Source organism: Aquarana catesbeiana, linkage group LG06 (assembly GCF_042186555.1).
Source record: "Aquarana catesbeiana isolate 2022-GZ linkage group LG06, ASM4218655v1, whole genome shotgun sequence".
Lineage (NCBI taxonomy): Eukaryota > Metazoa > Chordata > Amphibia > Anura > Ranidae > Aquarana > Aquarana catesbeiana.
In genome coordinates this window covers 405,551,083-405,578,155 of record NC_133329.1, presented here as the reverse complement: position 1 = coordinate 405,578,155, position 27,073 = coordinate 405,551,083, and the positions used below count along the sequence as shown (strand labels likewise).

Sequence of the window (27,073 nt, the reverse complement as noted above, 5' to 3'; positions counted from 1 at the left end):
GTAATACCCTGTATTTAGGCATTCATCTCTCAATGAAGTGAAGAGGGTTACCTGTCCAAGATCCCCCCCCCATAATGTTAGAAATGGCCCATGAGAGGGGGGAGGGAGAATATGATAGGTGTACCTTATACTTTGGTGTTGTAAAATTCCCCTTATTAAATGTTTTATCTGGATGTTGGCCAAGAATGTTTGTGTCTAATCTGCTTTCCATGTTTATGTGCAAAAATACAAATTTTTTTTGGTTTTCCTCAACAGTTTCCTTCCATGCCAAAGGAATGGCAGACTGTGGCCTCCCACTTTGCCCAGGTGGGACTTTCCTAACTGCGGAGGTGCAATTGATGGGAAACACGTCCACATCGTCCCACCACCCAACTCGGGGTCGTACTATTATAATTACAAGGGGTTCAATAGTATTGTGATGTTGGCGGTGGTGTCGGCTAATTACAACTTCCTGTATGTGGACGTGGGGAAGAATGGCCGGATGTCCGATGGTGGAGTCATCGCTCAGACGGAGTTTTGCAGGCGTCTCCAGAATGGCAGCTTGGACTTGCCACCTCCAGAAGAGAATGTGGAAGGACTCCCATTCGTCTTCGATGCGGATGAAGCATTTGTGCTGGGGGACCATCTTATTCCCATTCCCGATGAGGACCCTCACCCCGGAACAGAGGGTTTTTATTACCGGCTGGCCAGAGCCAGAAGAGTGGTGGAGAACACATTTGGAATCATGGCCAGCCGGTTCTGCCTATTTCTTACACCAATCCATATGGTGGAGTATAAACTTAATCATATAATCCTGGCGTGCTGTGTTCTACATAACTTTTTACGGCAACATTCTGCCAACTATTCTGGCTCAGTTGGGCCTGAGGCCGGAATTATACATGAAAAAAACACTGACGGCGCTTGAAAGTGGGCGTCCTGGCTTGCCCTCCCTGAGTGCCCATGATGTCCGGTTAAGATACCTTAAGTTCGTTGCGGGTAGGGGGGCCATCAATATGCCAGACAATTTGTGAAGCCTTTATGAAATAAAAACAAAAGCAAATCTTTGGTGACATTTCCTGCTTGTGTTTGTTTTAGCTGACCCTGACAGAAATGTGGGGAGTGCTGAAAATGGCGCGGTTGTGTAACCTTTTATACAAAGCACTGTTGGGTGTTATTTACTAAAGGCAAATACACTTTGCACTACAAGTGCACTTGAAACTGCACTGAAACTGCACTTGTAGTGAAAAGAGTATTTGCCCTTATGAAATAACACCCATTGTCACAGAAAGCAGCAATTACAATACCACAAAAGTGTTGTAGCGTTGACACAATAATCCACACATTCTTGATTAAAACAATCTTTTTAATACCTGCACAATCACATGTGCATTTAGAATAGGTTTTTAAAACAAACCAACATGTTTGTTGTATAACAATTTCTGGGGTGGCATTATCAAAAATAGAAATGTCCATTTAAGATAAAACAGGCATGTGTAAAACCAACAAGAAAGACACAAATCTTGAACTTACAAAGTTCACATTTGGTAGAACTTGAAGGCAATATCAGACATGAGTATTTAGGAACTGTGTTTGATATTGCGTTCAGATGGGTTGAAGTCACCCTAGGAAAAGCCAAATTTGGAAGATGCACACAAATTTGCCAATGTCAACATGTGCTACCTGCCATCACGGGGAATCAAGGGACGTGTTTTGGGGGAGAAACCCCTTCCTCTCAGCTACTTTATTATTGAGGAAGGGGTTGCACCCCCAAAACGCGTCCATTGATCTCCCGTGATGGCAGATAGCACATGTTGGCACACTGTGTGCATCCTCCAAATTTAGCTTTTCGAAAAATCGCTAAAACATTTTAAACTTTGTAGCACACAAAAGAAGAAAGTGATTTGGAGGGGTTTTAAACTCGCCCCAAAACATCAATGATGTTCTTATTTTTTTGAATAACATCATTGATGTTTTTCTGGAGGTTTTCCAAAGCTAAATTACACCCCATGATCTCCCCGATCAGGATCTGGGCACTTTCTGATGTGAAAGGATCTGCATCCACAACATCACGATCACCTAAAAAGAGAGAAACCAAACAAAAACAGGTATCAAAAATATGCTGGCATCCATCTCTTACCTGAGCCTGTGGTCGCAGACACTCACCTGTTGTGGTGACAATTTCCACCACGTCTTCTTCCTCCTGCTCTTCTTGTGTTGGGGGGATTTCCCCTTCTTCCAGAGGGGGGGGTCTCTGGTCTCCTCGGATGAGGGGTGTCCTCCGAGTCTTTTCTCCCCTATGTAAAACAAAAATGCTATACTTAGCACACAGATATTTGATGGCAGAACTATAAATAGGAAACATTGCTTGGAAGTGGGGTACAATTGTCAATTTTAGCAGAGTTCCAAAATGTAGCATTTTCAGTGTCCTTTGTCAAGCTGCAATACTTTACCTGTTACAAGCTTCACCGATGGAGACCCCCCTATAGTATACACTGGAGCACCTGTGTGGGCCCCCTAATAAAAATGGTGTTCTGGTGTCCCACACTAGTGCTCCAGTGTCCAGATGAGAAAACAGCAGCTGAGTGTCCTCTCCTTACACAGAATCTAGTTTGCAGTTCATTCTAGTAACAAAGCCATCTACACAACCAAATTAGTTTCATACAAGTAGGGCGTAAAAAATGTGGCCAAATGCATATGGCCAAAACAATGGTGTTTAATGGGTTGAAAGAAAAATGTTTGATACGAACGAATAATGTGCCCATGAACATGAAAGTTGCCATTTTAAAATGTACACTTTTAAGAAAAGCACATGGAGCAGCACGAACGTAATAAACATAAAGAATAGGAACACAGCACAACTACTTACTTTTTTTGCAGCACTCTTTGGATCTTTCGGTACTGCTCGTGTTCTCGTAATTTGAGGTCCGACCACCGTTTCCTGAGCTGATCTTTCGATCGACGTACCCCGAAATTCCGGTGCAGACTCCTGACCACTTTCGCCATGATCTTGGCCTTTCTGACATTGGGGTTGGGGTAAGGTCCATACTTCCCATCATAGTCTGCCTTCTTCAGGATGTCCACCATCTCCAACATCTCCCCAAAGGACATATTTGAGGCCTTAAATCTCCTTCTGGATCGGGATGTGTCCGGATCCGGGCTTTCCTCCTCCTCCTCGTTCCTGTAATTAGCACGCACCTGCTGTGTATCCGCCATGTGCGTAATAACGAAGGTAAGAGCCAAACTTGGGTCTATACTGCTTCTAGATTGAGGCCTATATTGTAACAAGATTAGGAGAGTTTTGCCTGACATTAGGGTTTGTCTTGTTTTGTGTCTTGCAGTTAAAATTGATATCTTGAATGACACAGACTTCATGGCAATATTCATTGACATGTTCAGGGAGCTGCCTTGTCTGTGGGAGATAACCCACCAACATTATAAGAACCAAACAAAAAGGAAGGCAGCGCTGGATCAATTGTTGGAAATTGTGAAGCAGGTGATCCCCACGGCAGACATCACATATTTGAAGATCCTAATTGGTGGCCTGAGGAGCACATATGTAAGGGAGCGCAAGAAAGTCCAGGATTCACAGAGATCCGGAGCAGCAGATGACATCTATGTCCCCAGGATGTGGTACTATGACAGGCTGCATTTTCTGGCAGGCCAGACTGAACCCAGGTCATCACTCTCTAGTCTTCCCTCCACGCTTCCTTCCCCCACAGCTGAGGCTTCTGACGCCCAACCTGGGCCTTCCAGGATGCAACATGTGGAGGAGCCCAGCTTGAGCCAGGTATAGCATTCTTCTAAATATTTCTGGTTGTCCAGTCAATGATGTTAACTAGATGTTAGTTTGGAGTACTAATTTATGATTGTGATTGATGATGCAAAAACTAAAACCATGTCCCTTTTTCATACACAGGGAAGTCTCAGCCAGGAGGTGGCCGGGCCGAGCAGGGTGGCTGATATGCAGGTCCCTCCCCTACACCTGCAAATAGAAAGTGGCAGGAAGAGGAGTACCCTAGAGGAGGCTACCATAGGCTTCTTTTGGAAGGCTACAGAGGCCCTGGGAGCACCACACACTGTGGAGGAGGACTTTGCTGGCATAATTGCCTGTAAAATGCAGCGGATGGAGGAGGGCCAACAACTCATGTGTGAGTCATTAATTTTGGAGGCTCTCAATAAGGGGTTGAGTGCCCAAATAACATCTGATACCCACATTTGTGACCTCACACATGGTCCTCCTCCTCCTTCTCCTCCAGGTCCTACTAGTCCTCCTCCTCCTCCAGGTCCTACTCCTCCTCCTGCCACATCTCCAACAGCAGAGCCACAGCCAGGAAGGAAGTGTGGAAGGAAGACCAGAAAGTGAGGACCCTGGGTTTAGTCTGGTCTGGCAAAAGATGCAGCCTCTTGTGGTACCACAGCCTGGGGACACACATGTCATCTGCTGCTTTCTGGATCTCTGGGACTTCTGGACCAGACTGCACTCCCTTACATATGGACTCCTCAGGCCACCAATTTTGATGTTCAAGAATTGATGTCTGCCCTGGGGGTCCAAGGCTTCGCTAATTTCTGCTGTTTATCCAGCGTTGCCTCCCTCTTTGTTTGGTTCTGAGCCCTTAATAAAGGATTTTTGTTTTCAATTATACTTGCCTATGTGTGTTTTCCTTCAAAAAGGACAGTTTGTTTGTGAGGAGGCAGATACATTTCAAATATACAATGTGAAATTAACAAGGAACACCAACACCAAACAATCTCCTTGAGATTAAATAATACAAGATAATAATGGTGTTGTGGTAACTTGACACACAAAACACACACAAAAATATTCTGGAGTAAAACTAAAAATAAAATAAAACAAAGATCAGCCTTTGAAAAAATACAAACCTAAAATAAAAAAAAATCTGCCTTTTAAAAAATAAAAAAAAAAAACAACACAAAATTATTTTTGTCAGATGTGACAAATCAAAATATATTAAGGGAATCCCGATAAATAATAAAGAAATAAGTTTGTGAGTAGTGTGTGTGAATATGAGCAGCAAAACGACTTCATTCTTCTCACATTATAAAGAAGAAGAGAGTGCGCTGTAATAAACTATTTTTGACATTGCAGCGTGACGAAAGTGCTGTATCCATTCCGAGTTTACCAGACCGAGCTGTTCCGTCTCGGAATTTCTTCTGAGCATGAGTGGCACTTTGTGCATCGGAACAGGCCACACACGGTCGGAACTGACGCGATCGGATTTTGTTGTCGGAAAATTTTATAGCCTGCTCTCAAACTTTGGCTGCAGCTAGGGGGCATCTAGGAACCCTTAACTACCGAGTTTGAAGTTCGGGGGACCTATGGCTGCAAATGGGCACAGTGAGGCATGCAAATGGGCACAGTGAGGCTGCAAATGGGAATTGTTGACCCTCTTTTCCACTAATGCCCCGTACACACGGTCGGACATTGATCGGATATTCCGACAACAAAATCCATGGATTTTTTCCGATGGATGTTGGCTCAAACTTGTCTTGCATACACATGGTAACACAAAGTTGTCGGAAAATCCAATTGTTCTAAACGCGGTGACGTAAAACATGTACGTCGGGACTATAAACGGGGCAGTAGCCAATAGCTTTTGTCTCTTAATTTATTCTGAGCATGCGTGGCACTTTGTGTACACACAATCGGAATTTCCGACAACGGATTTTGTTGTCGGAAAATTTTATAGCCTGCTCTCAAACTTTGTGTGTCGGAAAATCCGATGGAAAATGTCCGATGGAGCCCACACACGGTCGGAATTTCCGACAACACGCTCCGATCGGACATTTTCCATCGTGGCATAAGACTAAAATTAAATTGAAATTTTACTTCAAAATTAACGCTGGTCTGTAGTGCATGTTCATACCTCAATACTAGGGTTGTCCCGATACCACTTTTTTAGGACCGAGTACAAGTACCGATACTTTTTTTCAAGTACTCGCCGATACCGATTACTGATACTTTTTTTTTAATGTCACGTGACAGTTTTTATTATTTTTTTTTTTTTAACAGTGCTTTCTTTTTTTTGGGGGGCGGGGGGGGGGGGGAACGGTGTATGTGTGTGTGTTTTTTTTTTTTATTTACAATTTTTATTTTTTTATTCTTTATTGCAATATGTGTTTTTTTTTTTTTTAATCAGCCCTGTTGGGGGGCTTTGGTGAGATAGACCTCTGATATCTCCCCCTTGAGACAGAGAAAGAGACAGAGGATAGAGATTCCCCAGTCCCTTTCTCTGCAGCCTCAGCTGCACTGAGAATGAATGGAGAGAAGACAGCGGCTCCTCTCCATTCATAAACTGACACATCGTAATCACAGGAGGTTACAATGTTTCAGTTATGTGAATTGACAGAGTCAGCTGACTCTGTCTATTCACAAAGGAAGGAGGAGGACGGCGGAACGGAGGGGACAGCGGAGAGACACAGAAAAGGAGAGAGGAACGGAGGGGACAGTGGAGAGGCACAGAGAAGGAGAGAGGAACGGAGGGGACAGCGGAGGGGGACAGAAAAGGAGAGAGGAACGGAGGGGACAGCGGAGAGGCACAGAGAAGGAGAGAGGAACGGAGGGGACAGCGGAGAGGCACAGAGAAGGAGAGAGGAACGGAGGGGACAGCGGAGAGGCACAGAGAAGGAGAGAGGAACGGAGGGGACAGCGGAGAGGCACAGAGAAGGAGAGAGGAACGGAGGGGACAGCGGAGAGGCACAGAGAAGGAGAGAGGAACGGAGGGGACAGCGCAGGGGGACAGAAAAGGAGAGAGGAACGGAGGGGACAGCGGAGAGGCACAGAGAAGGAGAGAGGAACGGAGGGGACATGGAGGAGGATGCAGTGACAGTCAGCGGTGAGCGATTACCGCTGTATGTCACTAAGCAACTGAAAGCCGGCAGGGGGAGAATCTTGTAACTCCCCCATGCGCCGATCACCGCTGACTTCCAGGTATCGGCGGAAGCATCGGGAGCATTTGCCCGAGTACAAGTACTTGGGCAAATGCTCGGTATTGGTACTAGTATCGGTATCGGGACAACACTACTCAATACCATAATAAATAACATATTAGATTTTTCACTCCAGCAGTATATAATGAGTTTGGAAATTGTAGAGAAATTTTAACTAATTCATTACAATTTAATTACACCCATTAGATTTTAGTCGACTAAAATAAGTTTTAGTCGACGAAAAAGTACTGAAGATTTTAGTCGACTAAAATGTCCTACATTTTAGTCGACTAAAACGTCCTGGAGATTTAGTCGACTAAATACGACTAAAACTAAAACAATCGCAGAAGACTAAAATGGGACTAAAATGTAATTTTAGTCCTAAGACTAAAACTGAATTGAAATTTGCTGCCAAAATTAACACCTTTGTCGACATGGGGGCTAAGTATGCCCCCAGTCTGGCGAATCTGTTCATGGCCCAGTGGGAGGAGGATGCCGTCTATGCTCAGGGGAGATCGGAGGTGGCTCTATGGGCACGCTACATACAGTACACAACATCCTCCTCCTATGGCATGGCAGTAGGGCTGCTTTGGGTGAGTTTATGGACTCGCTGAGTTCTAACAATAGGGGGATACATCTCTCCTATGAGGCAGATTTACTGGAAGAGAGACCCCCCATACAAGATAGAGGCAATACTTCAGGAATCCCATTTATTACAAACTTTTCCAATCAACATCATAATATTAAACATATTATGAACAAACATTGGCATATCCTGGGGAATGATAGGGTATTAAAGACCATCTTGCCTTCTAGACCTCAGGTGGTCTTTAGGGGTGTTCCCTCCTTAAGAGACAGATTGGCTCCCAATATCCTAAACCCTCCCACCAATAAACCTCAATTTTTTGGGGAGTTCACTGGTTATTACCAGTGTAATAGATGCCAAGTGTGCCCTTTGAATGGGTGTAGGACTAGGAGGACAACAAGCTTTTTTTCCAGTGTTGCATCCAAAGAATACAAGATCAAGCCATTTATTACATGCTCCTCGGAGAGGGTGATCTACTTACTGCAGTGCCCTTGTGGACTGCAGTATGTGGGCAGGACCAAGCGCCCCCTCCAGGTCCGTCTTAACGAGCACATTTATAACATCAGAAAGGGGCTTACCAAGCACTCAGTATCTAAACATTATCTGACTGTCCATAATAGGGATCCCTCCAATACTATCTTCCTTAGAATAGAACATTTAACCCCCATTGGAGGGGCAGTTGCCTTGTAAGAAGCATTTCCAGACGTTGACATCAATCTGCATTTACAGAGCAGATACTATAATTCCCTTAGGGGCTAGCATGCCAAGAGAGCCCGTGTGTTGTCTTGCTGTCTGGAAAGGGTCTATCCGCTGGTAAGATATATCGTTTGGCATGCAGTACTAGGGTCCACCAGCAGGTGTCTCCTGGCAGTGTTGAACTGTCAGGAGAATATTTCCCTGCTGGTGTCATTTCATCTTCTGGCCGCAGTACTGACGTCGACCAGCAGATGGATCCTGGCAGTATGGAGCAGACAACACTCCCTGCGCTCAGGTGTGACTTGAAGTCAATTATAGTCCTATAAATACCCGGCAAGCCCTCACATGCTCGCCTTGGTATCTTTCTCCCTGCGCCCTGACTTTGCTGCCTGTATCCTGATCGTGAACCTGTTTCTGTCCTGCTCTGCTCTGATCCGATCCTATCACTATCCCAAGCCCATCCTGTTCTTGTCCCTCCTGATTCCCTTGGATCCCTGCCCTGCAGCTTAACCATCCATCCTCTCCCTGTCCTGCTGGTTTCCCGTCCTTGCCCATCTGCTGACCTCCCTGTGTATGACCTTGGCCTGGCTTTGTTTACGATTCCGGTATCTCCATTTACTTGTATATATTGTTGTTTGTAGTGGGTTTGTTGTGTTGGTTTTGCACTGTTTATATTCCTTTTACTTGTCACTTGTTTAATAAACACCATTATTTTTTCACTTACATGTGTTTCTGGTCTCCTCTGTGCAGTCCACACGGTCTGGTCAAATAGATCCCCTGACACTTGCTCTTGCCTTGTGGCGAATACCTCCCTGGCCCTTAGCAGGGGTATGAGTTATGGTCCCCTTTTTGTTTCAGATGTTGATATATTACCAACTTCTCGCCTATTAGGGGTGTGCTACCCATTCAGACATGTCACACCCATCGACAGGATGGATGTGTATGTGGCTTTCATCATATCTTGTAGGCCAAGTTTTCGTGCCGTGTTTGACGGATCTCATTGATATCGTCTGATCTGTGTGTATAAATTCATGGTTTATACGAGTACTATAGTTATCTCTTGACCAATAATCTGTAGGGGGTTTTGGTCATTTGTTCCGTATTCAGCGTGGAATGTCCATTAAAGGAGTTTGATTTGTAGAACCTTTTCTATTGTGGCTAACATGAAATGGTTTATGTTTTGGATGGGCAGGGCGGATTATCCTTCTCTACTGAGCCGATATAACTGAATGATTAGGTTCATTCTGTTAGTTGAGCCGCTAGTCTTATGTTTGTGTTGGTTTATGCGACCTATTTACCTAACGTATTATCGGCTGATAAAGACCATTAATTAGTCTATCATTGTTCCTAGGGTTTGTTTAATACATAGATGTGTGTATGACATATACCGGTCAACCAATGTGGTATCTGCTCGGCATGTAATAGGTGTCTTTGCTTGTTATTAATTAATAAATTTAGAATGTATTTATGTTTTTAGTGTATTAATTATCTTTTGTTATTTTGGGATGGTTGTTTATTGTCTGAGCTGGCTACTGATTAGTGCCAATGTAGACTAATTTTTAGCTATGTCCCCGTTTAGGAGCCATTACTATTATGCTGTCCTCCTAGGTAAACTGCTGTGATATAGCGGTTTCACTGTGTAGGTATAGCTTGGCCATTCAGATGAGGGCTATACAGGTATATTGGTACAAACTTTCAGACTCTTGGAGTTTAAGGCCTGAAGTACTCCTGGCACCATTAACCTGTTTTCTAAAATGGCGCTCCAAAGTCAGCCACCTATGATTCAGAACGAGGTGTGGCTGTGTGTGTGTGTGTTTACTATATTAAGCGGTGTGTCAGTACACCGCCTGTGCCCCAGGGTGACGTCAGAATAGTGATAAAACGTGCCGGGAGGAGCGACGTGCTGACGTCACCGCGCGATACGTCCCATTTGTTTGTTTGCAAGGGCGCGTGTACTGCTGCCGGCCGGCCGCATCATTTTAGAATATTCCTTTATTCATACGCCTTGAAGGGTTTTTGTTTTATCATTTATATCTTTAATAAAAAACCTAGCAGGTTTTACCTATGGCTACTCCTTGCATTTTTTTTTTTAACTATGTTCGTGTCATCACCTACCGAGCTGTGTATGGGCTTAAAGTGGAGGATTCGTCCAGCCACGTTCCTGATCAGATGGCCCCCGTTGATGCGGTGATTAGATCGGTGTTGGAACATCACTGAGGAAAAGGCCCTGGCGTGGTGGATTCACAACGGTGTCTGTCAAGCAAAAAGTCACATGAGTTTCACTGAACTGCTCACATGCTGATTCACCTTCTGTAAATGATTCACCTTCTGTAAATGATTCACCTTCTGCAAAGGAATCTTTGTTTGGAACTTTGATCTATTGTCACAGGATCACGCACAATAAGAACCTCACTGTATCTGAGACCCACACCCAGTGGGACATAGCCTTCCTGGAAACATATATCAAACACCATATGGTCCCTTGGAGCTTAAGATGGGAGGCGTGTCCTGAGAGAAGGGAAATACAGCTGGAAGAATGGTATAAATACTTTAATTATGCTGGTGTCAATTTCATAAAATTTCTTGTTGAAAAGAAGGTTAATAAATTGTCTCGGATTGATGAGGATATTAAGATTATTAAAGAAAAATTAACTCCCTTCAAAAGTAGTGAAGAATATAGTGAAAGATCTAAAAATCTTTTAAAATTACTTGAAAAAGAGGATAGGGAACAAAAAGTTAAAAAAAAAAAAGAAGTAAAACAGGGATATGGCCGATTATCAATCACAAATGGTTTTTGAATGGCACAAAAAACTACTGGCAGAACAAACTACCAGTGCTAATTCTGACATGGATACCACCCCACAGATTGATAGCCAGGCAATTGGAGGACAGACTATGGCTGTACCACAATTGGGTACTATCAATAACACTCAAACCCGATCTCCCTATGTGGGATCCACTGCCCCTAGGATGCCTAAAGGGGGGGGGCATCCATCATACCAGTCACCCCATAGATCTCAGGGTGGTAATAAAGGGAAAAATCAAGGATCTTCCCCTCCTATCTTGACACCGGGACATGGCCATTATTCGAATTGGAGTCATGGCCCCTCCCGGGGTCACCAACATGGTTGGACCCAGGGTCCACCACCTACTTGGGGTCGAGGCCAGCACTATGGCCAAAAACAGGGACCGCTACCCTACCGTGTTCCCGCTCCGATCAACCAGCGGGGTTACGTCTCTAATCAGACCTATGGATACAATCGTGACACATATAGCCAGGTTGTGCATTATGATGAAGGGTATGGGAAGAATGAGCTCAATTACAACATCCCTGTACATAATACCTTTTTCCCATTAAGAGATATGGGGAGGGGGGCCCTGTGGAGCGTCCCGAATATTCCGGAGCAAACTATGGTGGGAATGTAGGCCACCAGAGTGGTCCTTATGTTCCTAACCATATGGAACAACAGGATAGAAATATCTTGGAGAACCATGACCAACAGACTTGGGGTTTTCCCAGGCCCAACTAAAGCACCAAAAGAGACGTAGAATTAAGAGAGGAACTAGAGGGGGGAGGCGTGTTCAGTTCAAAAATGAAAAAGACAAAAAGGAACTGGGATTTATAATCTCATTCCCAGGTATTAACAGACTCTGGGGTGAGAGTACTGGACAAGGGTCTGAAATTTGCTCCACCAAAGGATTTGAACATGTTTCAGACCTATATGGATGTCCATAAATATGTCTGTACACTGAGTATCAAACGTCACTTTATTTCTAATCCCATTAGAGATAACAAGTTGACCATCACCGAATATGAACATTCTGGCCTTTCCAATGCCTCACTGTTCAACCCACCGGGGGCTCTTGCCCCCTCTTTAAAGATTTTTAGAGATGTCGTTTTGAGAGATTTAGATAATTTAAGTAGGATTTAGAGAAAAGTATAGAGTCATTATGCGCCAATAAAGAGCAGGTTATTCGACCTGCAGATAAGGGCGGGGGAATAATTGTCCTTGACAAGAATGACTACGTGAAAGAAATGAATAGAATAGTACTATAGGTGATGCGGATACATATACCCCCATGCCCTTTAATCCGGGTGGGAGATACGAAATTCTATTGGAAAATATTGTTCAGAAAGGGGTCGATTTGGGCATTTTGAACAAAAAGGAGAGTCTTTTTCTGGTTCCTAAAACACAGAGAGTGCCTATTATATACTATCTGCCCGAAATCCACAAGAGTCTGACTTTCCCCCCGGGACGCCCCATAGTGAGCGGTATAGATTCCGTTACGTCCCGGGTGGGCAAGTATATAGACTTTTTGCAACCATTGGTACATGCTACGCCCTCCTTTATTAAGGACATGCGCCATGTTATTAATCTCCTGTCTGGATTGAGACCACAGGAAGGGACATGGTTGGTCACAGCGGATATCACCTCACTGTATACAATCATCCCCCACAAGTTAGGTTTGAGTGCTGTTAGACATTTTTTGGATAGAGATTCGAACCTTGTGGCAGACCAGATAAAATATATTATGGAACTTTTAGAGTTCGCTGCCACTCCAAATTTTTTCTGGTTTAATGACCATTTTTATCGCCAGGACAGGGGTGTCGCCATGGGGGCTAAGAATGCCCCCAGTCTGGTGAATCTGATCATGGCCCACTGGGAAGAGCATACCGTGTATGCTCAAGGGAAACCGGAGGTGGCCCTATGGGCACACTACATAGACGACATCCTCCTCCTATGGCATGGCAGTAGGGCTGCTTTGGGTGAGTTTATGGACTCGCTCAATTCTAACAATAGGGGGATACATCTCTCCTATGAGGCAAGCTGTAAGGAGATTAACTTCCTGGATTTGAAGATATCTGTTAGAGGTGATATGTTTGTCACCTCTGCATTTTTCAAATGCACAGATAGGAATTCTTATATTCCAGTGGAAAGTTTTCATCACGCCTCTTGGCTTCGATCAGTACCCAAAAGCCAATACATGAGGCTGAAGCGAAATTGTACAGAACCCGACCAATTTTTAGTGCAGGCTGAAGTTCTCATACAGAAATTTTTAGACAAGGGTTATACCCAAGAGCCCTTGTCTGACACTTTGAATCAAGTTAGATTGATGGACAGGGCAGATTTACTGGAAGAGAGACCCCCCATACAAGATAGAGGCAATGCTTCAGGAATCCCATTTATTGCAAACTTTTCCAACCAACATTATAATATTAAACATATTCTGAACAAACATTGGCATATCCTGGGGAGTGATAGGGTATTATAGTGGTTGTAAACCCTTACTGACCACTTTAACCTACAGGTAAGCCTAGATTAAGGCTTACCTGTAGGTGCAAGAAATATCTCCTTAACCTACACGGTTAAGAAAATATTTTCCTAAAAACGGGCACCGATGTCTACGACGCATGCGCGCTGTAGATAGCAGTACAGGCGCATTGAGCATGCCATTAGTGAAGGCGATCATGCCGTCACTGACAGCTCCCGCGTGCATGCGGCGGAGTGACGTCATCGCTGCTCTGGCCAATCACAGCGCCGGAGCAGTGATACCCGGAAGTCACTCCGGGTATCATGGCAGCGATGGAGGACGTGAACAAGGGTCGCTTCCGGAGCTTCGATCTCAGGTAAGTAATTCATAATGAGCTAGTATGCTATGCATACTAGCTCATTATGCCTTTGTCCTGCAGGTTTTTTTTTTTTTTTTTTGACAGGGTTTACTTCCTCTTTAAAGACTATCTTGCTTACTAGACCTCAGGTGGTCTATAGGGGTGTTCCCACCTTAAGAGACAGGTTGGCTCCCAATATCCTAAACCCTCCCACCAATAAACCTCAATTTTTTGGGGAGTTCACTGGTTATTACAGTACCATTGTAGAAGATGCCAAGTGTGCTCTTTGAATGGGTTTAGGACTAGGAGGACAACGAGCTTTGTTTCCAGTGTTACGTCCAAAGAATACAAGATCAAGCCATTTATTACATGCTCCTCGGAGGGGGTGGTCTACCTATTGCAGTGCCCTTGTGGACTGCAGTATGTGGGCAGGACCAAGTGCCCCCTCCAGGTTCGTCTTAACGAGCACACTAATAACATCAGAAATGGGTTTACCAAGCACTCAGTATCTAAACATTATCTGACTGTCCATAATAGGGATCCCTCCAATACTATCTTCCTTGGAGTAGATACATTTAACCCCCATTGGAGGGGCACTTGCCTTGTAAGAAGCATTTCCAGACTTGAGATGGCATGGGTACATAGGTTAAAAACGTATGTCCCCTATAGTCTAAATGTTGACATGGATGTCAATGCATTCATAGACAATGCTTGACTTTTCTTTTCCAGTCAAATCTTTAGGTTTATGATTAGAGGAGGATGGGATTATGTATAAAGTAAACTCGATCTGAATCTTGGTGAGCAAGCCCTAAAATTTAGACACTTTCACATACAGGGGTGTTGGAGGTTATCTTCACCGACCCTAAATTAGGTTGATTTGCCCCCTTGTTGAGTTTCCATTGGACATACACTTAGACATGTGATACCCACCTATGGATCACGATGGGTGTGTATGTGTTTCTGTGATAGTTCCATCTGTCCAGTTTTGTGCCACGTTTGATATATTCGTTGACATCGATCAATCTCCATTTACAGAGAAGATACTATAATTCCATTAGGGGCTAGCATGCCAAGAGAGCCCGTTTGTTGTCTTGCTCTTGCCTTGTGGCAAATACCTCCCTGGCCCTGTTTTGTTCAGTCTTAGCAGGGGTATGAGTTATGGTGACCTTGTCCCCTTTTTGTTTCAGATGTGGATGATATATTACCAACCTTTAGCCTATTAGGGGTGTGCTACCCATTCAGACACGTCACACCCATCGACAGGATGGATGTGTATGTGGCTTTCATCATATCTTATGGCCAAGTTTTCATGCCGGGTTTGACCGATCTCGTTGATATCGGCTGATCTGAACCACAGGACACAGGATACAGTGCGTACAGAACAGCCTGCTGGGAGAGGAAATAAAAAGGTGGGTGCGGCCTGATTTCGCTCCCTCTGGGAGCCATTCTGAACCCTTACCAGCAGGAGGTCTGTGTGATAGCGAGTGAGAGCATCAATTAGTCCATCTTTGCTCTCCTTGTTTTGTCTTTTCCTTACCTGGATTACAAATTACACTGCAGTATAAACAACAGGCTAGCTGAAGATATACGGAATTGAAGGAACATTTATCATTTTCTCTTTGTTATACATCACTGCTTTGCATCCTATTGCTAAATCATTGAACTACAACCTAGGGAGAGCCAATCTGTAGGATATTATCCACCTTACAATGTGTTATTGTGTGTATATGTCAAACACTATTTGCTGGTCTGTGTGCTAAGGCCTCAGAGGAAAGGTATCCAATACATGTGTTAAGGGTGTTGGATTTTTATTTCTCTGTGTACCTGTTCACATAGGTCTTGTGGAGGTTTTAAGTTAGGCACCTTTGTATATCAGTGTTGAGAGATATTTTCTGTCAAACATAAGCTGTGTTTTACTCATGCCATTTCTTGTGTTCATTTTTTATCTCAGTAAACATATCTGAGTGGTTCAGTGATATTGTGTGAGTTTCTCATTACTAACGCAACATTGCAGGATGGAACCCAGGGTGTCGGAGGTAAGAGAGGATTTGCAGAGTCAAGGTAACTAGTGGGGTATGGAGTCTATCAGCAGCCCCCACTGGGGTACCGCTACACATACATATAAACAACCATGACCGGTCCTCTTTATACTCCTATATACATGTATGGAGCCATGCCAGGTCCTCTTTATACTTCTATATACATGTATAGAGCCATGCCAGGTCCTCTTTATACTCCTATATACATGTATAGAGCCATGCCAGGTCCTGTTTATACTTCTATATACATGTATAGAGCCATGATGGGTCCCCTTTAGTTATCATGATATAAAATAATGGCTTTTTGGTGAGCGTGATTTTATTTTTTTGTGGGGGGCAGCATTTTATTCTTGGTCCCAGGCAGCACAATGTCTTGGGCCGGCCCTGGCTACATCTACACTAATTGATGGTAGCAGCCTAAACAGCGGATGTTTTTATTACAGGTAAAGGTTACACATTACACTGCAATGTGACATATTGAAAGTGAAATCAAGATTCAAACAACATACAGAACAGTCCATTAGAGAGCCTTGGGGTGTGAAGCTGGTAAGTCCAGAAACATTTGCTTCATTCTCTTCTTTCTCTTCTTTACTGCAGTATATGACTTAATCTGAAATGACATCAAGCAGACCATATTGCCACATTTTGCTCTCAAGATATGATTTAATGAGTATTCTGCACAGTATGTACTGTGTTCAGTGAGGTCTATAATGCCCTGTACACACGGTCGGACATTCCGACAACAAAATCCATCTGACTTTTTCCGACGGATGTTGGCTCAAACTTGTCTTGCATACACACGGTCGCAAAAAAGTTGGTCGGAAATTCTGAACGTCAAGAACGCGGTGACGTACAACACGTATGGCGAGCCGAGAAAAATGAATTTCAATAGTCAGTGCGGCTCTTCTGCTTGATGCTGAGCATGTGTGGCACTTCATGCATCGGAATTTTGTACACACGATTGGAAAATGTGCGATCGGAGCTTGTTGTCGGAAAATTTTACATCCAGCTCTCAAACTTTGTGTGTCGGAAATTCCGATGGACAAAGTCCGATGGAGCCTACACACGGTCGGAATTTCCGACAACAAGCTCCGATCGCACATTTTCCGTCGGAAAGTCTGACCGTGTGTACAGAGCATTAGAGAGTACATATGTGAGCCTTATGGAAAAACTTGTCTTGCGTTAGTTTAGTGCATGTCAAAGTAATTAAGAGAACACTATACAGATTTTACATAAATAAAACACAGAAAATTAGTGCTATCTCTTAGTTAAATCAAATTATAAAAATGCAAACTTTTAAAACTCCTTAGATACCAACCTCAGACTTTATAATGGGCAGCTACGGGAACTTATTTTTTGCTCTGGTGTTATTGTTAATTGTGTATTTACTGTATGTAGGCTCATTTGTTGGTAAAGGGTTTGACCTGTCTCCCCAACAGGACTTTATTTTGGGGAGAAGGGTCAAACCCTTTGTTTCGGAAATGTTACCACCTCTCTTATTCACTTGTTGATAAATATAATAAGCGATTACTTTTACTGTTGACTATATTTTGTCTCGCCAGTCTTGATGCAGCTCTTACCATGAAGTTAATAACAAATGATAACGACTGTGCTAAAAATAAAGATCAAATTCATTTACACAGAAATAAACAAATAAATTAAGATAATAGGGGACTTTATGCGTGCTTAACTAACAAGGATACATTCATACAGTATATTCCATAAAATCGTGAAACAATTTTATTCCAAATCCATTTAAAAACATAAAATCAGTAACATATCATGGTCTTTACTACCAGAAAGCAGTTATAATGACATTTTCCATGCTACAATGATGTTACTTTCTCAACATGTTTCATAAGAATGGTATTTGTAGCACTTAACCACTTGAGCCCCGGACCATTATGCTGCCTAAGGACCAGAGGTCTTTTTCCAATTTGGCACTGCGTCGCTTTAACTGCTAATTGCGCAGTCATGCAATGCTGTACCCAAACGAAATTTGCGTCCTTTTCTTCCCACAAATAGAGCTTTCTTTTGATGGTATTTGATCACCTCTGCGGTTTTTATTATTTGCGCTATAAACGGAAAAAGACAGAAAATTTTGAAAAAAAATGATATTTTCTACTTTTTGTTATAAAAAAAATCCAATAAACTAAATTTTAGTCATACATTTAGGCCAAAATGTATTCGGCCACATGTCTTTGGTAAAAAAAATGTCAATAAGCGTATATTTATTGGTTTGCGCAAAAGTTATAGCGTCTACAAACTAGGGTACATTTTCTGTAATTTACACAGCTTTTGGTTTATGACTGCCTATGTCATTTCTTGAGGTGCTAAAATGGCAGGGCAGTACAAACCCCCCCCCACATGACCCCATTTTGGAAAGTAGACACCCCAAGGAAATTGCTGAGAGGCATGTTGAACCCATTGAATATTTATTTTTTTTGTCCCAAGTGATTGAATAATGACAAAAAAAAAAAAAAATATTTACAAAAAGTTGTCACTAAATGATATATTGCTCACACAGGCCATGGGCCTATGTGGAATTGCACCCCAAAATACATTCAGCTGCTTCTCCTGAGTACGGGGATACCACATGTGTGGGCTTTTTGGGAGCCTAGCCACGTACGGGGCCCCGAAAACCAAGCACCGCCTTCAGGATTTCTAAGGGTGTAAATTTTTGATTTCACTCTTCACTGCCTATCACAGTTTCAGAGGCCATGGAATGCCCAGGTGGCACAAAACCCCCCAAATGACCCCATTTTGGAAAGTAGACACCCCAAGCTATTTGCTGAGAGGCATATTGAGTCCATGGAATATTTTATATTTTGACACAAGTTGCGGGAAAGTGACACTTTTATTTTTTTTTTTTTTGCACAAAGTTGTCACTAAATGATATATTGCTCACACAGGCCATGGGCATATGTGGAATTGCACCCCAAAATACATTTAGCTGCTTCTCCTGAGTATGGGGATACCACATGTGTGGGACTTTTTGGGAGCATAGCCGCGTACGGGGCCCCGAAATCCAATCACCGCCTTCAGGATTTCTAAGGGTGAAAATTTTTGATTTCACTCTTCACTGCCTATCACAGTTTCGGAGGCCATGGAATGCCCAGGTGGCACAAACCCCCCCCAAATGACCCCATTTTGGAAAGTAGACACCCCAAGCTATTTGCTGGGAGGCATGGTGAGTATTTTGCAGCTCTCATTTGTTTTTGAAAATGGAGAAAGACGAGAAAAAACATTTTTTTTTTTCTTTTTTCAATTTTCAAAACTTTGTGACAAAATGTGAGGTCTGCAAAATACTCACTATACCTCTCAGCAAATAGCTTGGGGTGTCTAATTTCCAAAATGGGGTCATTTGGGGGGGGGTTTGTGCCACCTGGGCTTTCCATGACCTCCGAAACTGTGATAGGCAGTGAAGAGTGAAATCAAAAATTCACGCCCTTAGAAAGCCTGAAGGCGGTGCTTGGTTTTCGGGGTCCCGTACACGGCTAGGCTCTCAAAAAGTCTCACACATGTGGTATCCCCGTACTCAGGAGAAACAGCAGAATGTATTTTGGGGTGTAATTTCACATATTCCCATGGCATGTTTGAGCAATATATCATTTAGTGACAACTTTGTGCAAAAAAAAAAAAAAAAATTTGTCTCTTTCCCGCAACTTGTGTCGCAATATAAAATATTCCATGGACTCGACATGACTCTCAGCAAATAGCTTGGGGTGTCTACTTTCCAAAATGGGGTCATTTGGGGGGGTTTTGAACTGTCCTGGCATTTTATGCACAACATTTAGAAGCTTATGTCACACATCACCCACTCTTCTAACCACTTGAAGACAAAGCCCTTTCTGACACTTATTGTTTACATGAAAAAGTTATTTTTTTTGCAAAAAAATTACTTTGAACCCCCAAACATTATATATTTTTTTAAAGCAAATGCCCTACAGATTAAAATGATGGGTGTTTCATTTTTTTTTTTCACACAGTATTTGCGCAGCGATTTTTCAAACGCATTTTTTGGGGAAAAAACACACTTTTGTTTGATGAAATAAAAAAGATGATCTTAGGCCGAGTACATGGATACCAAACATGACATGCTTTAAAATTGCGCACAAACGTGCAGTGGCAACAAAATATATACATTTTTAAAAGCCTTTACAGGTTACCACTTTAGATTTACAGAGAAGGTCTACTGCAAAAATTACTGCCCTCGATCTGACCTTCGCGGTGATACCTCACATGCATGGTGCAATTGCTGTTTACGTTTGACGACAGACCGCCGCTTGCGTTCGCCTTAGCGCGAGAGCAGGGGGCGACAGGGGTGATTTTTTTTTTTCTTTATTATTTTTTTGCTTTTTTATCTTATTTTTAAACTGTTCCTTTCATTTTTTTTTTTAATCATTTTTATTGTTATCTCGGGGAATGTAAATATCTCCTATGATAGCAATAGGTAGTGACAGGTACTCTTTTTTGAAAAAAATGGGGTCTATTAGACCCTAGATCTCTCCTCTGCCCTCAAAGCATCTGACGACACCAAGATCAGTGTGATAAAATGCTTTCCCAATTTCCCAATGGCGCTATTTACATCCAGGGAAATCAAAGTCACAAAATGCTCGTAGCTTCCGGTTTCTTAGGCCATAGAGATGTTTGGAGCCACTCTGGTCTCTGATCAGCTCTATGGTCAGCTGGCTGAATCACCGGCTGGATTCTCAGGTTACCTGTTGAGACAGGAGAGCCAGAGAAAAACACGGAAGACGGTGGGGGGGGGGGCATTCCCTCCCACGGCTTGTAAAATCAGTCTAGAGGATAATTAGCCGCTAGGATTGCTTTTACATGAAAGCCGACCGCTGGCTGAAAAGAATGATACCAAGATGATACCTAAACCTGCAGGCATCATTCTGGTATAACCACTCAAAGTCGTGAATGGCGTACCTGAAGACAAAAAAATGGTTAACAATAAAGCACAGTAAACGGTAAAGTATAAAAAATTGCATACCTGAAAAGCAAACGTGATAAAACATAACAATAAAACATTGCAGAATAGAATACAGTAAAAAAGAGCAGAACAATAGAGAGAGAATAGAGAGAGAGAGAACAATAAAACGACAACAATTTTTTTTTATTTTATATTTTTTTTTTTTTTTTACACTTTTTTTGTAACTAACTTTTATAACGGTAACCGGTTCCAGGTTCGGGTCTCTCAAAATGTTATGGCATCTTGGGAGACCCTGTGAAAGTTTGCCTAGTCTGTGGAATGCTGTACCCTACGCTAATACTCAACTAGTGAATGGTAGCGTTCAAAACATTCACCAATGCAAAGACCAGGATTGTCAGGACAGGAGGGACAATAATAGCGGGTGTCACGCCTATATACGCGCTTGCTGCAGACACAACATCTTTTTTGGGGGGTTCGTTGGGTAGGGGTACTCGGGAGGACATAAAGAAAATGCCTCTCATGCAGCCGACTGCATTTGGTTGGGGATGTGAATGGGGGAAGCACTGCAGAAGCGGTGGGTTCCCAATTAGGATTGGCGAATGCAGCAGGAAGGGCACTATGGGCTTCTTGGTGGCAGCGGGACACTACTTGTGCTTGCCACCTCACCAGCTTGAACTGCACTTATGGGACTCGCCACGTCACCACGTGTTACTGCAGTGCTGGTTTGACTACGACCAGGGTGTACTAGGCCGCTGGCGCTTGCCAGTTCAATAAAAAGCTACCAAAAAAACTGTTAGCGATCGCAGGGATCAGGCCTGACTCTGCGAACGCTGCAGTTATGCGTTTAGTGTTTTGTAAGTGACAGTGATCGATCGATACTGCACTTGGGTGGGCTGAGCTGGGCCGGGCGGAGGGGCAAAACGCAGGTGCTAGCAGGTATCTGGGCTGATCCCACTAACACTGCGTTTTTGGGAACTCTAAACTGCTGGGGACGCTAGTATAGATCTGATCGGTTCAGATATTGATCCGATCAGATACTATACCACTAAGGGAGGTGTACGGTGCGTGCGTGGGTGTTAGTGGTACTGGCGCTAATCTGACGCTGCCTGGGGCGATGCATATCCGGGGGCTAAACCTTTATTCGGTAATAAACGGCGGGTGCCCTGACACTATAAAAAATAAACGAACTAACCAGCGTCACCCGTAACAGTTATACGGTGATCAGTGGTGAAAGGGTTGACTAGGGGGCAATCAAGGGGTTAAAAAATTTATTCGGTAGTATATGGGGGTCCCTGTCGCTATAAAACGTTGACTGCGAACCTAAATATTTACGTCCCTACCTAGCGTCACCAGTGACACTAATACAGCGATCAGAAAAATGATCGCTTAGTGACACTGGTGACGGGGGGTGATCAAGGGGTTAAAACTTTATTAGGGGGGGTTAGGGGGGTACCCTAGACCTAAAGGGGGCTAACAGTAACTGTCCTAACACTGTAACTGTCACAAACTTACACCAATACAGTAATCAGAAAAAAAAAAAAAAAACCTGCTTGGTGTCAGTTTGTGACAGGGGGGGGTGATTGGGGGGTGATCGGGGGGGCGATCGGGGGGGGGGGATCGGGGGTGTTTAGTGTGCCTGGCATGTTCTACTGTGTGTGTAGTGTTGGTGCACTCACAGTGAAGTCTTCTCTCCTCGGCGCTGGAACGGAAACTACCGAGCCGAGGAGAGATGACATAATTTCCTTTGCTGCTGTTTAGCATACAGCAGCAAAGGAATGTTCCCATTGGCCGGCGGCGATCGCGAGGGGGGGGCCACGAACGGATGGCCTCCCCCTCACCTCCGATCGCCGGGGAACAAAAGACGACCGCCTCGGCCACCCGCGGAAGGCAAATCACGTACATGTACGTGATTTTGCCTGTCCATGCCACCTTGCCGACGTACATCGGCGTGAGGCGGTCGTCAAGTGGTTAAAACTGTACAAAAAAAGAAATAAATTATATAACAGTAAGTATAACAAATTATTGTTTCTACCTTGGAACATGTCTTGGACACATACCTGTTCAATAATTAAAGTGGTTGTAAACCCTTTACAACCGCTTTAACCTACAGGTAAGCCTAGATTAAGGCTTACCTGTAGGTGCTTGAAATATCCCCCAGACCTGCACGGTCTATGAGATATTTGCAAATAGCTGTAGGGCAATTTATAGCTCGGGTCATGCCCTTAAAGGGGACTTGCGCACGGGAGTGAAGTCACACGACATCACGCGACTCCGGCCAGTCACAGAGCCGTAGTTCGCGGCCCCTGGAAGGAAGAGGGGTGAAGAATGGACGCTCGCTAGGAAGACGGGGACATCGCGGGCTTCTCCTGCAGGTAAGTGTCACATAATGGGCTACTATGCATTGTATCCCATTATGCTTTACCTTTGCAGGGAAACAAAGAGGAAGTAACACCCATCAGGGTTTACTTCCTCTTTGTTCTCTTGTTTGTTCTTTGGGCTCTTTAAGTAAATTTTATTCAAAAATTGAACATCTATATATTATAATTGTGTAATGAAAAATATAATACTTAAACCAGCAAAACCCTCTAATTTAATTAAACATTAAAGTGATATCAAAATATTGTTATTTTTTGTTTAACAAACAATACCTTCCTGCTCTGTGTAGTGGTTTTACACAGAGCAGCCCAGACCCTTCTCTGATGTTTCTGGCCCCTCCCACTTGCTGAGGCACCAGGGCTGAGCTGCTGTTCTGTGTGTCCATTCAGACACGGAGCTGTGGCCCGGCCCCGCCCCCTCTCTCCTCATTGGCTTACTGATTTTGATTGACAGCATTGGGAGCCATTGGAGCCCGCTGCTTTCTCAGCTAATGAGGAGGGAGAGTGCCAGACAGCTGAGCCTCTTGTGCAACATCACTGGTTGGAGATGGGACTCAGGTAAGTATTAGGGGGGCTGAGGGGTGTGCTGCACACACAAGGTTTTTTATCTTTATAAACCTTAACCTTCTGCCTTTAGAACCACTTTAAAATAAATCAGTTCCAGCCCTACCATGGGTCCCAGTGGGCCCATTGGTCCCACGCAACAGTTTGAGAGGGTCTGCAATTTGATGCCCACATTTTTCCCCCAGCATTTTTGTGTGCAGGGGCGCCGCTATCAGTGTACATGAGTCAGGGGCGCTGTGCAGCTCTTTGCCTGGCTGTGCAGGTTGGGGACAGAAGGAAAGAGGAATTCCAGACGTGAAAAGCTCAGTGTCTCCCCCTGTCTAGGCAGCCAGATGGTGCATCCCAGTGAGCGGAGCCCTCCAGGCTGCATGTGGGGCACAAAGCAGCTGCAACAGCTGGGCCATTCCTGGAGCCTGTGACCGCCCATTTAATTTGCAGAATGGCGAGGGGCGAAGACTACAGATCAGCTGACTTGTGAGGACTGAAGTGGGAGGGGCTGGAGGAGACTCCATCTCCTCATCTCGGCATAGGTGTCAATGTTGCCTTCCGAGCACTGCCACTAACCCTCCCTCCCAGCACTGCCTCCCCAGCACTGCCACTGCCCCTCCAGCACTGCCACTGACCCCCCCTCCCAGCACTGCCACTGACCCCCACCCCCTCCCAGCACTGCTTCCCCAGCACTACCACTGACCCCCCTCCCAGCACTGCCTCCCCCAGCACTGCCACAGACCCCCCTCCCAGCACTGCCTCCCCAGCAGTGCCACTGACCCCCACCCCCTCCCAGCACTGCCACTGACCCCCCTCCCCACACTGCCTCACCCAGCACTGCCACTGCCTCCCCTTGCACTGCCACTGACCCTCCTCCCGGAACTGCCTCCCCAGCACTGCCACTGACCCCCACCCCCTCTCAGCACTGCCTCTGACCCCCCTCCCAGCACTGCCTCCCCAGCATTGCCACAGAGCCCCCCAGCACTTCCAATAACCCTCTCTCCCAGCACTGCCTGCCCAGCACTGCCACTGACCTCCCTCCCAGCACTGCCACTGACCCCCCTCCCAGAACTGCCTCCCTAGCACTGCCATTGACTCCCCCTCCCAGCACTGCCTCCCCAGCACTGCCACTGATCCTACTCCCCTCCCCCAGCACTGCCACTGATCCCACCCCCAACACTGCCACTGATGCCATCCCCCAGGCACTGCCACTGATGCCACCCCCACCCCCCAGCACTGCCACTGATCCTATCCCACCAGATCTGTGCAAAACCATTAGATAAATAAAAAATAAAACAAGACATTAAAGGAGTTGTAAAGGCAGAAGGCTTTTTATATTAATGCATTCTATGCATTAAGATTAAAAAAAACTTGTGTGTAGCAGCCTCACCAGCACCCCCCCCAATTACTTACTGGAGCCCCTCATCTCTCCATTGATGTCCATGAATGTCTTTTTTTTTCTTCCGTTCAAATTTTTTTTTTTATATAGTCCGAAAAAAGACAAGACCCATAAGGCCAACATAAGAAAGAGTAATACAAAATACATAGTGTAGGAAGACACGATGGAGGACCCCGATGAGGCATCTTCTATAGGGATCAATGGAATGTTAAAATCGCCACCCAGCATTAAGTGTCCCTCTGTAAACTCGAGGACAGTAGTTTGTCGTATCTGAAATGCGTTTCCTGTACTTTTTTCAGGGGCATTGAGCCCTTTCGCATTAAGTGAGACTATTCTGAGTACGTCCATTTTCATGGGAGGGAACAAGGAGGGGGGAGGGGGAAGAAGGGGGGATAGAATAGGATAGAAAAAGGTAGTGAAGGGCAGGCATACCTGAGAAGAGGCCGCCACAAGAGGTAGTGACCTCAGTCTAAGCAAAAGCAGGTAGCAAAATTTTGCTAAGACGCTCACCAGTAAACGACTGGGAATTGAGCGTATTCCTGTATGGGGAAGTGTCTAGACAGAGCTCTAGAAAGAGATCTCCCAGCCCGCTTACCTCCCCCAGCATCCATAGTAAAATAACATAACTTATCGGCATGCAATCAACATTATTATTAATACTTGAGGTAATGTAAGGCAAATACAAAACAGAATAACAGAAACTTGAGCTGTCTGTAAGCGTCATTGTATATCTGGGGTCCCCCACCAGACCACAAGTGCACCACCACCACCACCGCCCCCAGGTCCACCTCCAGAGTGACATAAGCTCTGTCAGCGGCGCGGCATTCCCATCACCCACTATAAAAGAGGAATAGCTGCGGCAATATTTTACGTGTATAGGGATAGAATGATAAAACATTCCCCCTTCATATCTATATCTATTGACCGTCCAGGGACCTCCCAACCCATGCAAGATCCGGTCCAGTGTATCCACCGGTGTGGAGAGTGTAGCCGACGTGGTGTCTACGGAGGTGTGGCTCCAGGAGCTGGGTCCTCACCGGCCCAATCCTAAAACATGTCCCCCCTATCTCAGCCCAGGGCAGACTCGAGAGGGTGCCCTAGACTCCGGCTCGGCGGATCTCAGATGTACCCATGGGCTGTCAGCAAGCGGCCATATCACGGTGCGCACAAGGCGTCCCCTTCTCGGATCACCGATCAGGGGAGGCCATATGAGAGAATCCAACCTGTGGCTATGAGCGGGTGGAGGTGTTCCTGCAACATGTATCTGGTAGGAGCATATGTTCTGAGAGTGACCTGTTAGATTACATCCTGTTGTTCTGCATGCAGAGATAAAACATACAACAATAAGTCATTCACGGCACATAGACCTGCAATTCAAGATACAGGAGTAACATTGTAATAAGCATGGCTTGGCGTTAGTGCTGCAAGAACAAATCCCGACATACTGTGTAGCAGGTACAGTTTATAGGTTCAGGAGTCCTTTTACTCGTCTGGGATTGGAGCAGCGAGGATCAGAACAAAACAATGGGAAACAGAAACCCCCCCCAGATTTAGATCACTCCACGCGGGACGCGGGAGGTATATAAGCCAGTCCGGTACCTGTATGGGGGTAGTGCCGAGGAAAGAAAACCGTGCTGGTAGCTCCACTGGTGTATGCAGGGTAAAGGCAGCCATATCTTTTCTGAAGGCAATGGCCAGCGGGTATCCCCAGCGATAGGTACAGCCACACTGTTTCACCAGCTCCAGGATGAGGCGCAGGAAACCTCAGCATTTCAGTGTCGCTCGGGAGAGGTCCGGTAAGATCCAGATGGGAGCCCAATCATATTCCATGTCTCTCTGTTCCCATGCTTTACGCAATATGCTCTCCTTCTGGGTGTAGCGATGTAGTCTACACACCACATCTCACGGTCTGGCGGGGTCCAGGGATCTGGGGCCCAGGGCTCTGTGTA

The 27,073-nt window shown here is 44.8% G+C and overlaps 2 protein-coding genes across 7 annotated transcripts in view; one reads left to right on the top strand and one right to left on the bottom strand.

Moving 5' to 3' along the window:
- Positions 1-10,662, bottom strand: part of LOC141147250 (uncharacterized) — a 218,295-nt gene extending 207,633 nt beyond the window's left edge. The window contains exons 1-4 of one of the 4 annotated variants that reach the window (XM_073634449.1): positions 10,325-10,656; positions 2,846-3,250; positions 2,143-2,273; positions 1,762-2,055 (exon numbers count right to left, since the gene is read on the bottom strand). In XM_073634449.1, coding sequence (XP_073490550.1) covers positions 1,892-2,055; positions 2,143-2,273; positions 2,846-3,192 — 642 coding nt within the window. In that variant the 5' untranslated portion in view covers positions 3,193-3,250; positions 10,325-10,656 and the 3' untranslated portion in view covers positions 1,762-1,891. Of the gene's footprint in view, positions 1-1,761; positions 2,274-2,845; positions 3,251-10,324 lie in introns of those variants that run through there. The other 3 variants (XM_073634448.1, XR_012245042.1, XR_012245041.1) reach the window with 3 other exon arrangements.
- LOC141147251 (phospholipase A and acyltransferase 3-like) overlaps positions 10,567-27,073 on the top strand; it is a 129,356-nt gene continuing 112,849 nt past the window's right edge. Inside the window, exons 1-2 of one of the 3 annotated variants that reach the window (XM_073634453.1) lie at positions 10,567-10,748; positions 16,303-16,405. The gene's annotated coding sequence lies outside the window, so the exon portion shown is untranslated. The remainder of the gene's footprint in view (positions 10,749-16,302; positions 16,406-27,073) is intronic. The other 2 variants (XM_073634452.1, XM_073634451.1) reach the window with 2 other exon arrangements.